Source organism: Engystomops pustulosus, chromosome 1, assembly GCF_040894005.1.
Source record: "Engystomops pustulosus chromosome 1, aEngPut4.maternal, whole genome shotgun sequence".
Taxonomy (NCBI): domain Eukaryota; kingdom Metazoa; phylum Chordata; class Amphibia; order Anura; family Leptodactylidae; genus Engystomops; species Engystomops pustulosus.
This window is the reverse complement of record NC_092411.1, coordinates 39922668-39937508: the sequence shown is the minus strand read 5'-3', so window position 1 is coordinate 39937508 and position 14841 is coordinate 39922668. Positions and strand designations below refer to the sequence as shown.

General features: G+C 42.4%; 1 protein-coding gene across 1 annotated transcript; it reads right to left on the bottom strand.

Moving 5' to 3' along the window:
• Window positions 1-1016: 1016 nt before the first annotated feature.
• Window positions 1017-11646, bottom strand: SMN1 (survival of motor neuron 1, telomeric). The gene is made up of 9 exons (XM_072138865.1): window positions 11490-11646; window positions 9738-9809; window positions 8424-8552; window positions 7903-8103; window positions 5578-5733; window positions 5312-5383; window positions 3937-4047; window positions 2550-2621; window positions 1017-1071 (listed from the first exon to the last, which is right to left on the bottom strand). The coding sequence occupies exons 1-8, from the start codon at window positions 11541-11543 to the stop codon at window positions 2565-2567; spliced, it is 852 nt and encodes a 283-aa protein (XP_071994966.1). The 5' UTR covers window positions 11544-11646; the 3' UTR covers window positions 1017-1071; window positions 2550-2564.
• Window positions 11647-14841: the final 3195 nt, after the last annotated feature.

Sequence of the window (14841 nt, the reverse complement as noted above, 5' to 3'; positions counted from 1 at the left end):
GGGTCATCGAGGTTACACATACTTTGCAATGGCCTCTCCATCCTGACAACTAGTATAAAGTACATTAGTGAAATGCGACAACTGGAATATAACAAACACAAAAGGTCACACAATCCCACAACACACCCACTTGGGTGATAAGTGATAGCAAAGGAAATACTAAAAACAAAACATAGCACCCAAAAAAATTGACACGTAAAATTTTAGCTGCAAAAGCTAAAAGCAATCCTTCCATCCATACAGCAGACAGTGGTAATGTTGGTGACACCTAAGTGAACCTACAATTTTTAGGGTATTTGTAGCTTCCGCTACAATCATAAATGCTCCATTGTCGGGTGAAAATTGTTTTTTTTATTTGCAACAATGGACAGACTATTAAAAATGAGGCAAAACAACAAAGTGAGGTATATTTATTTTATTAGAAAAATTTTTTTTTTTGAAATGGTAAATCAATTTAAAGAAATGTTTTCAAAATCAAAACAACATTAACATAGTCAGAGGCCCCAAAAGAAGTCCTCCTGTAGAACAAAACCTAGGTACTCCAAATACAATGCAAGGTAGAACCCCAAATAGGGACTCCAAATATGATATAAGTGCAATGCGATTTAACACAAGGCATGAACCATACAGTGAGATATTACATATGTCACATGCTAGGGCTACATTGACCTGACATCTGTAGTAGCCGTACTTATACCCTATGAGGGCAAGCTATGACTATTCCTTCTCCGGACTGTCAGATGGGTCCTCATATACAAGTCTCTCTTCCCTTTGGCCCCCGCCCTTCTTCTGCCACCTAAAGCTTCATCATATTGTTATGTTGGATTCACACGATTTGCACTTAATTATGAGACAAATGGATTGACATTATTATATGCATTCTAATACATTTTATTTGCAGCATCGTAACATTGTACAGAATTGTTATAGAACGGGATGCGGTACTTTCAGGATTCCTAAATAAACAAAAACACCTGGTGATCTCTCCATCAGATGAAAAGAATTTTATAAAAAAGAAGAAAAACTATCTCGTCCCCCATAGTCCAGTGCTCTCCCTGGGAGAGAAGCCAGCTGCGAGGGAATACAAAGAAAGAAAATGATAAGAAACATTCAACAATGACACAAGGAACAAAAAGACACGTCCATCAAGTTCAACCAAGGGATGAGGAGGGGATGTAAGAAAATACAATTCTAGATTATGATAGAACCATCAATGTTATGTTGCTGTAACAAAGCATCTTAGGCTAGGCTCCAAAACTTGTAATTACTTGTCCTTTCATGTCATGTGGCCGCGGAGTGGGGTGAATGTGGCTGTGCCCTTTACAGCATATGACAATGGAGCCCATGCCAGAGCCTTCTGATAAATCTAGTGCAGCAGGGGATGAGGGTTTATAACATCATTTTTTGATAAAGAGAGTCTCGCAATTAGGGTTGCACTGAATTTTGAGTGCAATGTGATACCCAAAAAAAGTATTGTGATACTCGACACCGATACAATATTTTCGAGAAAAGAAAAAAGGTATTATCTGAATGTTTAGGGTGCGGTCACATGGGGTGTTTACACGGCATTTAGAAATGCAATGCAAACATCTGTGGGCGGGAGGCAACCACTTGGGCGGGGCAAGAAGTAGATTAAAAACCTATCAGCTTTTTTAGCTTATGTGAAAAAAATGGATGCCGTACAGATACAATATGGACTGATCACAGACATGACATCTGCTTTTTTTGCAGATGAGCAGAGGACACACCCGTCTGAATGAGTCCTTATTTTTTGTCTTATACACTTTTATTCATTTAAACTGTATTATATTCTTCCTTCCACAGAATATCTTAAAATATTATAATCTCCATAATAATAGTAATAATCTCAATAATCATAATAATCTCTGAGAAGATCCTTCTCCATACACCAGTGCATGGAGCCTGTGTCACAATGTAACAGTGAAGCTCTTAGTTACATAAAATCCTCCCATAGACAACCACTAAGCCCATATCCTAGTGGATAGAGGCTCTGTCCTGTAGCTCTATGGCAGGTGGAGTGTGGAGATGTGTTCAAATCCCGGGCTGGGCCAAAAATTATTTAATTGAATTAAATGGAGACGTTGTGTCTGGGGAAGCCCTGGAAAGTGTACACACCATATATGGACAGATGGTGATCTGAACTCGATGACATGGTCCATGTTCTGCCGCTAACCCAACACATATCTCAAAAGGATTCCCTGCCCAATGTCTGCTCTGGGGAAGCCCTAGGAGATGTAGACACCATATATGGACAGATGGTGACATTTCCCTGATGACGTGGACCCCACCGCTAACCCTGCTCTGCAGTCAGATACCAGGGGCCTGTAGAGTCTACGGTAGTCATTCAGTAACGCAAGTAACAGAAACTTGGTGTTGAATCGTTCTGGCTTTGAAAGTATCGCACAAGTACCGAGATTTCAATGCATTGTGCAACCCTACTCCCATTTGGGCAGCTGTAGCCTGTTCATGGCTAAAACAATCCTCTTGAAGTAGCCAGCACTGCTTATAGGGCATACTATAATACTCACATGTTTCCTTTAACTTTATTTGGGATGTGAATACTTTCCATATGAAGCTTCCATTCGGCCCTGCTTTAAACCCTGAAAGACAATATTATGTAATATAACTGAAAATGGTTTTAAATTCTATGAAATCTGTATGAAGTGACAAATGTAATATTGTTAGTAGGTATACATTTTAATTTATAATAATGGGTCCTTAACCCTACAGTTCTTAACAATCTGCACATATCCTTGTATGTATTGAAAAGTTTTCAAGTTAGCTGAATAGATCCACACAAATAGGAATTTAACTATATAGCTGTGCAGGACAAAGAACATGGGTGTCCGAGGAGAATGCACACATCTAGAAGGTGTATTTAGTGCCATACTTTTGGGTGTATATTTAAAAAAATTGCTGTACATCACGAAACATTACCAGCTTTTGTGACAAAATGTCATGTATAAACATAATCTGAACTGGTTTCTATAACCTATAGTTAAAGGGATGGTAACCAAATTTTACACAATAAAGGAACACTCCAGTCACAGCTGCCTGTAGCTCCACTTTTTCCAAGTACCGGTGCTTAAGCTGCCTGGTGCTGGCTACCACTGGAGCCTTGGTACAGTAAGGTACTGGTTGTGACTACTTGCATTTAAGATGTTGCAACGACGCTGTAACTGGTGCCCTTGGCTGCAAGGTTCCTGCACTCTGTTGCGCCAATGATTCGCATTGTCTTGAAGGGGGGAGGGATATAATAGGGCGAGTGCCATGGTGGTGCCGCAAGGCTGTGGGGGGGAAAGAGCTGATGCACAGGCAGCCGACTACAGTGGGGCCATCTTGACAGTGTATTCTCCCAAGTGCAACTGCAAGTCCACCAGATTTAGAATAGGTAGGTTGGCAACGGAGGACAGAGGTAATGACTTTGGTGTGACTTTGCTTTTCAGATAACAGTTTGAAAGTTATACAAGTACATTGTGCAGGACCTAAATGGAGAAGCAAGACTCTAGGTCCTAGCAAACTTCTAGGAATACAATGATCATGAGCCATGGGCCTCCCTTATGGCCCTGCACCATTCAATGTATTAACTTTGGGCAGGGTACGAAATATCCTTTCTAGAATTCCCTCTAATGTGACATCTTGACCATTTGCCTATAAAAAAAAAAACCTTCATGTGAAGGTGAGCAGAGAAGTAACATAGCTCTATATTTTGTAGCCTAGGCAGTCAGTCGGATCATACACAGGTCATACCATGGCCATGTGCTTGAGCCCCTATGGGAATGGCAGAAAAAACAAGTTAAAAAAATACCAAGCATCTGGATGAAGGATACATCAGAAGGTGATCAATATAGGGAAAAGGCATAGTCACAAGACCTCCCCATAACCTTTTACCCCATATAACAAAATTCCACTTACCAGGTAGTAACCAGTGTGATACCCGCTCATGTACCAGGCAATTAACATACTCCCCAATGCTTCATCATCTTCAGCAATATCAGGTCCCATGGGAGGTGGAGGAGGGATCAGCTAGAAACAAAGCACAGACTGATTTCAGCTTTTTTGCATCTAATTTCCTTGAAAAACATAACGCTTTGCGCTTTATTTCAACTGTTTTGCAAATATGAAAAAGAAACGAGACTTAGTGGAAAGGGAGGTTGTGGGTTTAAAGAACATGGATGTGTTCTTAGTAGCAACGTCCACTAATGTCAGACTAATAATGTGCCAGTCTCTTCATCAAACACCGATATAAAACTGTCTAGTCCAGTGTTTGGCCATCAAAAGGGACACAAGTTTCTGTCTAGAGCCTTGCATTCTGTCAACAGTTGCAAAATTAAAAGAACTATTGATAATCTGTTATATTTTAAAGGAAACCTAACATTAAAATTCATCATGATAACTAGGAGGAACAGTCAGGCACTGCGACTGTGGTGATCTCCTGTATATTTGTTTTGTCCATGGTCGCCTCCATTCTAAAAAGAAAAAAATCAACTTTTAAAATCATGCTAAAGAGCAAGAAGGGTTCCAGGGGCATCACAGAGCCCATCTGTGCTCTGGCTGTACAAGCTGTTGTGATGCCTCGCCCTCTCCCTCCGACCGTGTGCAGCTACTGTGAGAATACAGCAGACAGAGGGAGAGGGAAGTATTAAGGGAGGAGGGAGAAACAGTGTAACTGTCTGTGAAGCTGCAGCATGGAAGGGCCCTGGTAACGCCCCCTTAGTTTCATAAGCATAATTTTAAAAGTTGATTCCAGAAGGAAGATGGCGATTGATAACAAATATAAAAAGATTACCACAGTCTCCATGCCCAGATCTATGAATAAGTGTCCCTGGTTTATCATGAAGGATTTTGATGTTAGATTTCCTTTAAACACCTCCATGCTCCACAAATAACAATAGAGAAAATTACTCAGCTAATTTCTCTGCACTAAAGCACAGCTGTACTTCTCTTGGGGTGCTCCTGGTCTTGATTTGGGAGACTTGGCACCGCTACAACCAATCAGCAGCTGAGTGATAACGTTCAGAACACACCACTCCTCAAGCCAGTGTGTACGAAACGTCACTGCTCCACCACCGATTGGCTCTAGAGATCATGTGCCCTCCTTCTCCTGAGCCCCGCAGGAGGTCCAGCATTGGATCACTGATAGGAAATAAGGCAAGTGAATTTTGTCACGATACTTGTGAAACAAGGAGGTACACAAAAAAAAAAAAAGAAAACCTTCTATATATGATACACGTATTTACATTAAACTACACATCTTCTGCATTTTCTATGTAATGTAACAATGACTTACAGGAGGGCCTGGAGGAAATGACGGGGGCCATCCAGGAATAAAGGGATGTGCTTGAGTAGATTTATCTCCGGCCTACAAATATATTAAACAGGATAATAATGATTCTATAAGGAATGCAAAATACTAAATGTTCATTACTTTACAATACATACAGCATTGGCCAACATGCACATTGTGCTAGGTGGCTCATAATAAAAATGACTAAATATTAAGGTTAAAATACTTCCATTTTCAGTAATCCCAGTATTAATAGAGATAACCCTTACCTGTCCAAACCCAGGCATAAATGGGGGAGGGGCTGGCGGGAAGGGAAGATTCCAGTGGGAAGGCTTTGGTGCAGCTGCTCTTTGCTGATCTCTGTTGTCAGAGTCTCTGGAAGATTTGTCACTTTCATCTGTTGAATGTTCATCCCCATTTATGTCCTTTAACAAAATAGCAAGCATTTTACTAAGATCTCAATCCAGATATTTCCCAGTTAAAAAAATTTTTACCAGCAGCTTAAAAGCTAAAGCAGGTTTTAGGTTAAATACTACAGATGTCATTATGGAATAGTTGAATACATAGGGCTAAAAGCACTGAAGAGAAAGAACAACCCCTAAGCACTCCATATCTAGCTGCTACTAACATAGAACAAGGTATGACCGTACAGCTGTATTGCAGTAAATGCTGATCTCCAGAAATGACAAGCCTTGGAGTCTCGCATAGACTCCGGGCTGTCATGCAGACAAATTGTCGGCGGTTGAAAATCGATGCAAAAATGGAAACACTCATGCAGTGCTGGGATTTAAATGTTGGGGGTGGCTTTGTCAGCTGCATCGGGCTAACATCCATGATCAAGTACTGTGCCACCTCACTACCGCACCCCAACGTGCGTTTTGCGGTATACTTATTCATTATTGAAATAATGAAGGGTATAGAGGGGATTTACACTCACCGGCCACTTTATTAGGTACACCATGCTAGTAACGGGTTGGACCCCCTTTTACCTTCAGAACTGCCTCAATTCTTTGTGGCATAGATTCAACAAGGTGCTGGAAGCTCCTCAGAGATTTTGGTCCATATTGACATGATGGCATCACACAGTTGCCGCAGATTTGTCGGCTGCACATCCATGATGCGAATCTCCCGTTCCACCACATCCCAAAGATGCTCTATTGGATTGAGATCTGGTGACTGTGGAGGCCATTTGAGTACAGTGAACTCATTGTCATGTTCAAGAAACCAGTGTGAGATGATTCCAGCTTTATGACATGGCGCATTATCCTGCTGAAAGTAGCCATCAGATGTTGGGTACATTGTGGTCATAATGGGATGGACATGGTCAGCAACAATACTCAGGTAGGCTGTGGCGTTGCAACGATGCTCAATTGGTACCAAGGGGCCCAAAGAGTGCCAAGAAAATATTCCCCACACCATGACACCACCACCAGCCTGAACCGCTGATACAAGGCAGGATGGATCCATACTTTCATGTTGTTGACGCCAAATTCTGACCCTACCATCCGAATGTCGCAGCAGAAATTGAGACTCATCAGACCAGGCAACGTTTTTCCAATCTTCTACTGTCCAATTTCGATGAGCTTGTGCAAACTGTAGCCTCAGTTTCCTGTTCTTAGCTGAAAGGAGTGGCACCCGGTGTGGTCTTCTGCTGCTGTAGCCCATCTGCCTCAAAGTTCGACGTACTGTGCGTTCAGAGATGCTCTTCTGCCTACCTTGATTGTGGCGATTTGAGTCACTGTTGCCTTTCTATCAGCTCGAACCAGTCTGCCCATTCTCCTCTGACATCAACAAGGCATTTCCGCCCACAGAGTTGCCGCCATAAGATTGGCTGATTAGAAATTAAGTGTTAACGAGCAGTTGGACAGGTGTTAATAAAGTGGCCGGTGAGTGTATAAATAGTCATAAAATATATGATAATTATATGACAATAAAGTGGTATAGTACAATAGTCATTATATTAAGTGGTTTCATTCAGAAACCAGCAGATGAAGTAAAATAAAAAACAATACTTTAAAAGGTCACTTATATTAACTAAACATATCTTTGAAAACCGCCCCTATACATCCCCCTCCGCCTGAAAAGTTTCACAGTCCGTTGGTAAAGTTGCTATTTGAGTCTAATGCTGTATTTCTCTGAACTGTGGCTGGCATATTCATGTCCTTCCTGTCCCTCTTAACCACCCCATGTACCCCTCTCTAAGGAATTCTCTTTAGCAGCTTGCAGCACTAACATGTGAATGATGTAGAAGAGCAGAGTTAAGAGAAAGCAGGCCCCTTGTCATTTAGTAATCTGGAGATGAGCCTGAGCTAAAAGAACATGAATATCCATAGTGATGGGGAGACTAATTTAACAAAATAGACTGATAATAAAGTGGTATAGTACACCACTTTTTAATATGGGGAATAACAATATAGGGATAGTTGTAATGCCGTATAATAGCAGTTTTCAAAGATATGTTTAGGTATTGTGGGTTAGTTTAACCTAAAGGGAACTGACATGTTTGCAGTGAAAGAAATTTCTTAATATGAACACATGTATATATCTGTATCCATCTGTCAATGTGCCAAACCAATCCCCAATTGTGCCCTCACCTGTATTGTATCTCTTGGGTCACTTTCTCCTTCTGAACTGTCAGGAAAACGCAAATCAGCCAAACTTTGTTCCTCACTATTCCCATAGCCGGTATATGTGACTATACACGTCCCTCGCTTCATATCAATAGAATCGATGGTGGCTGGATACATGTTGCCATCCTCTGACCAGATGGCATTGCATGAGTCCCCAATTCTCCACTATAATAAAACAATATATAGTATAATAAAATGAGACAAGAACTGTGGGCATAACCAAGTCAAGATTCACAGTAACCTCGAGCATAGTTCACAGAAATACTTCCCTGCACATTCATTGGCGTAAACCTGAAAAATGACACATGCAATTTTATAGAAGCAACACAGTGCTCCAGGGACTACATCATGATCTTTAGGAATGTCCATGGTGCCAGTATATACTAATCTAAACATGTTTTGTCATATTGCCATGGGTTCTTCCCTAGGGACCACCCTAGGATTAGGGTGTAGGTGCCAAGCACCTACATATAAGATCACACTACCTTCTTTAAAGGAGCCGCATTTGTCTTCTTCCGGCTCTTGTTTTTCTTGTTATTTTTCCTTTTTGCTTTGGTGTTCTTCTCTGGTGACACAGGCTCCATAGGAAAGTCTCCTCCATTCTTCAGGGCTCTCTAAAAAGGACAGTGCACATGAAATTTATTCAGGGCATATTCTGGAATATTACACATGGCAGAAATATTAATATTAGTGTCAATTTTCCTTTATTTTAGTGATGATAAAACAGATAAATAGCACAGCTGTCTTCATTCATTTATCAAAAAATAATTCCCTAAAACAATGGAAGACAATGAAACACCAAATATATCAGCATGTGTATATTCCATGTCCCATTTAGTGAATGGTATCTACTTTTAAATTTGGATTTGGATTACCGGTAAGCAAATTTAGAGTGATTTTCCCCATAAATGACATGGGATAAATATAGGTAGGGTATAAACGATTGATTGGCAGAAGAGACTGCGTCTTCCATAGTATTAGAGACCCCTGGTATTGGCTTGTCCCGCAAACCAAGCCTGGTGTGCCACAGAGGTCAACGGAGCACAGGACAAGTTTTCAAGAGCCAAAATTTTATTAAAATAAAACATGGAAATCCAATGGTCGGCATCCCTGCAGATCAGCGGTTGATGTAGCCGCTATACAATGGCTGCAGCAAGAAGCAGACACCTAAGGTCATTGGGTAAACTTACCAAGCCTGTGCAGCAGCTACACAGCACACAAAGCCATCCCATTGTGGTACTGTCCGCCATGCAAGTCCACTGCATATCCATCGATCTCATACCTTTACCGCCTTGTTGCCAGGCCCACATAATTGAAAATGCTGTTGTCAAGAGAGCATGGAGAGGGCTCACAGGCAGGGCCCTCTTCATACGCAGCAGGCATCAGCTGTATTATACACCTGCCGGTCAGTGGCGCGGTCAGTGCTGGCATTACCAAATTACCAGAGCACCTCTGTGCTGTAGCTTCACAAGCTCCTACACTGCGCAGGAGCACTTCCCTTCTCCCACTGTGTGAGATTATGGTAGTCAAAAAGAGTGGGAAGTGCTGAGGGAGAAACGGGAAGGTAAGACAGTGTAACAGCCTGTGAAGCTGTAGCACAGAAGGACTCCGGTAAAGCCAACCAGGAGCCCTCCAGGCTCATTAGCATAATTGTAGAAGTTGATTGTAGAAGGAAGCTGTCCATTTATAACAAATTTTAGAAGATTACCACAGTCACAGACCCTGGATCTATAAGTGTCCCTGGTTTATCATGATGGATTTAGATGCTAGATTTTCTTTAAATATTGCACAAAAGCTACCTTGAACGATGACACTGCTTTATCATAAGCCTTGATCAATGCTGTATCATCCCAGATATCCGAATCATCACTCTGTTGAGAAGAACAGTGAAATGTAGAGTCATAACGAACATTTACACTTATTACACAAAAGAGAATTGAAACATATGAAAAGATATTAGTATATACACGTAAACCAAAATAAAGCAGCAGCCAACTGAAACTAGTGATTGGTTATAAAGGTCACATGATGAAACATCACCATTTTTTGTTCATTGGAGCCAACAAAGACTGAACTGAAGCAGTGCTGGTCTTTTTACAGTTTATGGCAATCACTAATAAGTGCTATGAATTCATAGGTGAGGTCTTCATGGATGAGGTTTCATTTTGGGTTTGCCCATGAATGAAAGTTCTTAAATTTTAATCCCCAAGTAATGTGCCAAAACCCCATTTTAACCCCTTACTTTACAATTTTTTTCAGTTTTATTGTTGTTCTAGCTCCTATTACTCAGTATGGTCACACACTGTACAACCCCTGTCCACCAAACATAGCAAGGTTGCAGTGCATTCACATTGCATTTTGAAATGCAATACAACATATGTGGAGAAGAGATTTGCCTAATTTTACTGTGTTAACATTATATTCACGCAGCGTTTAGTCAACACAAATGTTAACAGTGGGTTAACAGATTGGGGCACATTTACTAAGGGTTTTGCACCAAACTTTAGTTCTGCATGGCTAAAACGGCTTGCACAGGTATTTAAGACATGTCTGCGCTACGATTGCCGCATGGACACTTTTGTGGTGAAGCTGCGCTGGCCTCCCTGCGACACAAATAAAGGGGGTGCGAGCCGTCGGACAGTCCGATTGAGTAGGACTGAACGCCGTATTTACCTTTGAAATTATGTCGCACGCCCCATGTTAAAGATGCACCACAAAAAAGATGGTGCACTCTGTTGGACCTGAGCGGGGAAGCGACACATTCATGATTTCTGGCGCATGATCTTAGTGATTCTCTGCACGCAGCATTATACACGGACAATGCACTTTATGTGAACTCCAGTGACCCTGTAAGTAAATGTGCCCCAGAGCGTTTTGTAAACACAATGTAATTAGGCATCTCCTCTCATCTGTTGTATTAGGTTTTGAAACACAATGTAAACTCCACTTGTGAATGACATTTTTGCTGTTAACATTTAGATGTTGGCCGTAAACTTGTGCTGTCATTGTGGCAGCTTAGCCCCAGCCTGCAGTGTGTGGCCTTACCCTAATTTATCCCAAAATATTGCCAAAGTGCATCATTACTATTCACTTGACCCAAGGGCCAGGTCACATGTCCATCAGGTGAGGGGTCTCACAATAACGGAGATGTGATTGGGGCCTAATACAGCCTCTGCTCTGTGCAGATCTTCACTTAGGCCTCAAACTGAGTTACTGTATAAGAGAAATCCACAGCAAATCTGCAGCAGAAAATCGACACGTGAAAGACATTAAAATATTCACCACAGATCAATTTCCAAAAGAAAGCGGACAAGTAATCCTGAGAGTGAGCAACCCGGGCTACCCGGGCACAGAACCACCCGGGTCCACATGAGCAGAACCTGACACACAGCTACAAGAGACGCCCCAAGCTGGATGTCACTGTCTATTCACATGTCAGTGGAGCTGCCCCGCTACTGACCAGCTCACCCGCCTGTCACAGGGACGCGCCGGTCACCACCCGGCGCTGAGGTAAGTACCATCCGTGCAGTGAGCGCACGTCACACCCGTACCTGACCGGCTCCACGGCGGAACAAGAGCTCCCCGCTCTCCTCCAGCCCTGCCATAGACACGCCGTAACCAGACAGTCACCGACTGACCCACTCCGGTACCCGTCCTACGTCATCACCACCGAGCGAGGGAGGCAGCAGATAATGGGATTCAGGCTCAGCGCCCTCTAACGGCAGAACTGCGCTCATCCGCCTACAGGAGTCTAAGCACCCTTACATGTGTATATTCATACTGCATGTGTATGTAGTACTATATATATATGCTGCATTTATATGTCCTGTATATATACTTTATTCATATGTGCTATATGTATATACTGCATTTATATGTACTTTATGTATATACGGCATTTATATGTCCTGTATATATACTGTGTTCATATGTGCTATATGTATATACTGCATTTATATGTCCTGTATATATACTGTATTCATATGTGCTATATGTATATACTGCATTTATACACTCACCAGCCACTTTATTAGGTACACCTGTCCAACTGCTCGTTAACACTTAATTTCTAATCAGCCAATCACATGGCGGCAACTCAGTGCATTTAGGCATGTAGACATGGTCAAGACAATCTCCTGCAGTTCAAACCGAGCATCAGTATGGTGAAGAAAGGTGATTTGAGTGCCTTTGAACGTGGCATGGTTGTTGGTGCCAGAAGGGCTGGTCTGAGTATTTCAGAAACTGCTGATCTACTGGGATTTTCACGCACAACCATCTCTAGGGTTTACAGAGAATGGTCCGAAAAAGAAAAAACATCCAGTGACCGGCAGTTCTGTGGGCGGAAATGCCTTGTTGATGCCAGAGGTCAGAGGAGAATGGGCAGACTGGTTCGAGCTGATAGAAAGGCAACAGTGACTCAAATCGCCACCCGTTACAACCAAGGTAGGCAGAAGAGCATCTCTGAACGCACAGTACGTCAAACTTTGAGGCAGATGGGCTACAGCAGCAGAAGACCACACCGGATGCCACTCCTTTCAGCTAAGAACAGGAAACTGAGGCTACAATTTGCACAAGCTCATCGAAATTGGTCAGTAGAAGATTGGAAAAACGTTGCCTGGTCTGATGAGTCTCGATTTCTGCTGCGACATTCGGATGGTAGGGTCAGAATTTGGCGTCAACAACATGAAAGCATGGATCCATCCTGCCTTGTATCAACGGTTCAGGCTGGTGGTGGTGGTGTCATGGTGTGGGGAATATTTTCTTGGCACTCTTTGGGCCCCTTGGTACCAATTGAGCATCGTTGCAATGCCACAGCCTACCTGAGTATTGTTGCTGACCATGTCCATCCCTTTATGACCACAATGTACCCAACATCTGATGGCTACTTTCAGCAGGATAATGCGCCATGTCATAAAGCTGGAATCATCTCAGACTGGTTTCTTGAACATGACAATGAGGTCACTGTAGTCAAATGGCCTCCACAGTCACCAGATCTCAATCCAATAGAGCATCTTTGGGATGTGGTGGAACGGGAGATTCGCATCATGGATGTGCAGCCGACAAATCTGCGGCAACTGTGTGATGCCATCATGTCAATATGGACCAAAATCTCTGAGGAATGCTTCCAGCACCTTGTTGAATCTATGCCACGAAGAATTGAGGCAGTTCTGAAGGCAAAAGGGGGTCCAACCCGTTACTTGCATGGTGTACCTAATAAAGTGGCCGGTGAGTGTATGTCCTGTATATATACTGTATTCATATGTGCTATATGTATATACTGCATTTATATGTACTATATGTATATACTGTATTCATATGTGCTGTATGTATACAGGCAGTCCCCGGATTACATACAAGATAGGGTCTGTAGGTTTTTTTCTTAAGTTGAATTTGTATGTAAGTCGGAACTGTATATTTTATAATTGTAACCCCAGCCAACATTTTTTTGTTCTCTGTGACAATTGTATTTTAAAAAATGTCGGGTTGTCATAAGAACCAGGATTAACACTAAAGCTTCATTGCAGACATCATTTATAACTGTTACAGCTGTTTATTGTAGCTTAAGGATAAAGTACAGTAAATTACCAAAATCCAGAGGTCCATTTGTAACTAGGGGTCATCTGTAAGTCAGGTGTTCTTAAGTAGGGGACCGCCTTGTATACTGCATTTATATGTCCTGTATATACCATATTCATATGTGCTATATGTATATACTGCATTTTATGTATATTTACAGTAATATATGTATTTATAATGCACTACTTCTTTTTGTTTCTGTGGAGTGGATGTATTTTAAGACTATGTTACATCGCTAGCCCCATCATGATTCTTATGAAGCAAGTGTGCATTCCTCACAGCGACAGAGGGATAAAAGAGGGGCATAAGCCATGCCTTTTACTCCGCCCCTTACTCCACCTCCACAGTTTAGTGCAGCCCATCTCACATTGTGGCTCCCCCAGCAGCCCCCCTTCATAGTGCCCCCACTGCAGCAGCTCCCCCTCTTAGTGCCCCCACTGCAGCAGCTCCCCCTCTTAGTGCCCCCACTGCAGCAGCTCCCCCTCTTAGTGCCCCCACAGCAGTAGCTCCACCTCTTAGTGCCCCCACAGCAGATTCTCCTCATAGTGCCCCATTGGTTGGATAGTAATCCAATAATAATCCGATTTAAATTAAGATAATGCTTTATTAGTTCCACAGTGGGGAAATTCACAGCGTTACAGGAGCAGCAGAGAGAGTACAGTACAATAACAGAACAATAATATTAGAGATAAGCAATCATCTGCAGTTTGATTCAGGACTGCTTAGGTGGTGAGCACTGCTGAGTGGCGAACCTCTTAGAGACCAATTGCCCAAACTGAAATCCAAACCCACTTATTTATTGCAAAATGCCACCGCAGCAATTTATACAGTAACTTATTGCAATCTTTTTGCTCCGTGCTGTACCACAGCTTTCAACGTTACTGAGGAAACCAATATTGTTGACACAAGGAGGGAAAATTCGGATTGCGTTTGGAGCTTCTTTTGACAACCAAGAGCAGGAGCTTCAATAATAATCTGACCCTGTCTATACCTTCTCTCCCTGCAGTCTCAGATGCTTCACTTTAAAAGGACACTCAGCGTGTCATATCCTGGGCTACCTGGGCCTGCAGGAGGATCCCTTAATCTCCTTTCCTGTGAACCCGGTGAATTCTGTCCTGGGGCAACAGCCTGGGTGACCACTGAGAGAGCTCAGAGTGCCACAGGTTCGCCACCAATGGCCTAGTTGAACAGCCTAATGGCAGCAGCGAGGAATGACTTCCACAGTTAGGGTGAAGCAGTCGGTCACTGAAGGTGCTCCCCAATGCCACCACAGTCTCATGCATGGGATGGGAGCTATTTTTCAGAATAGATTTCAACTTACACAGT

Bases quoted from the DNA above. Each gene is read 5' to 3' on its own strand.
- SMN1 (XM_072138865.1), bottom strand. From the start codon at position 11,543: ATGGCAGGGCTGGAGGAGAGCGGGGAGCTCTTGTTCCGCCGTGGAGCC. The intron at 5,384-5,577 runs GTAAGGGTTATC...ATATATTTGTAG, and splicing joins TTATGCCTGGGTTTGGACAG to GCCGGAGATAAATCTACTCA. The intron at 2,622-3,936 runs GTAAGTGGAATT...ATTGTCTTTCAG, and splicing joins ATCACACTGGTTACTACCTG to GGTTTAAAGCAGGGCCGAAT.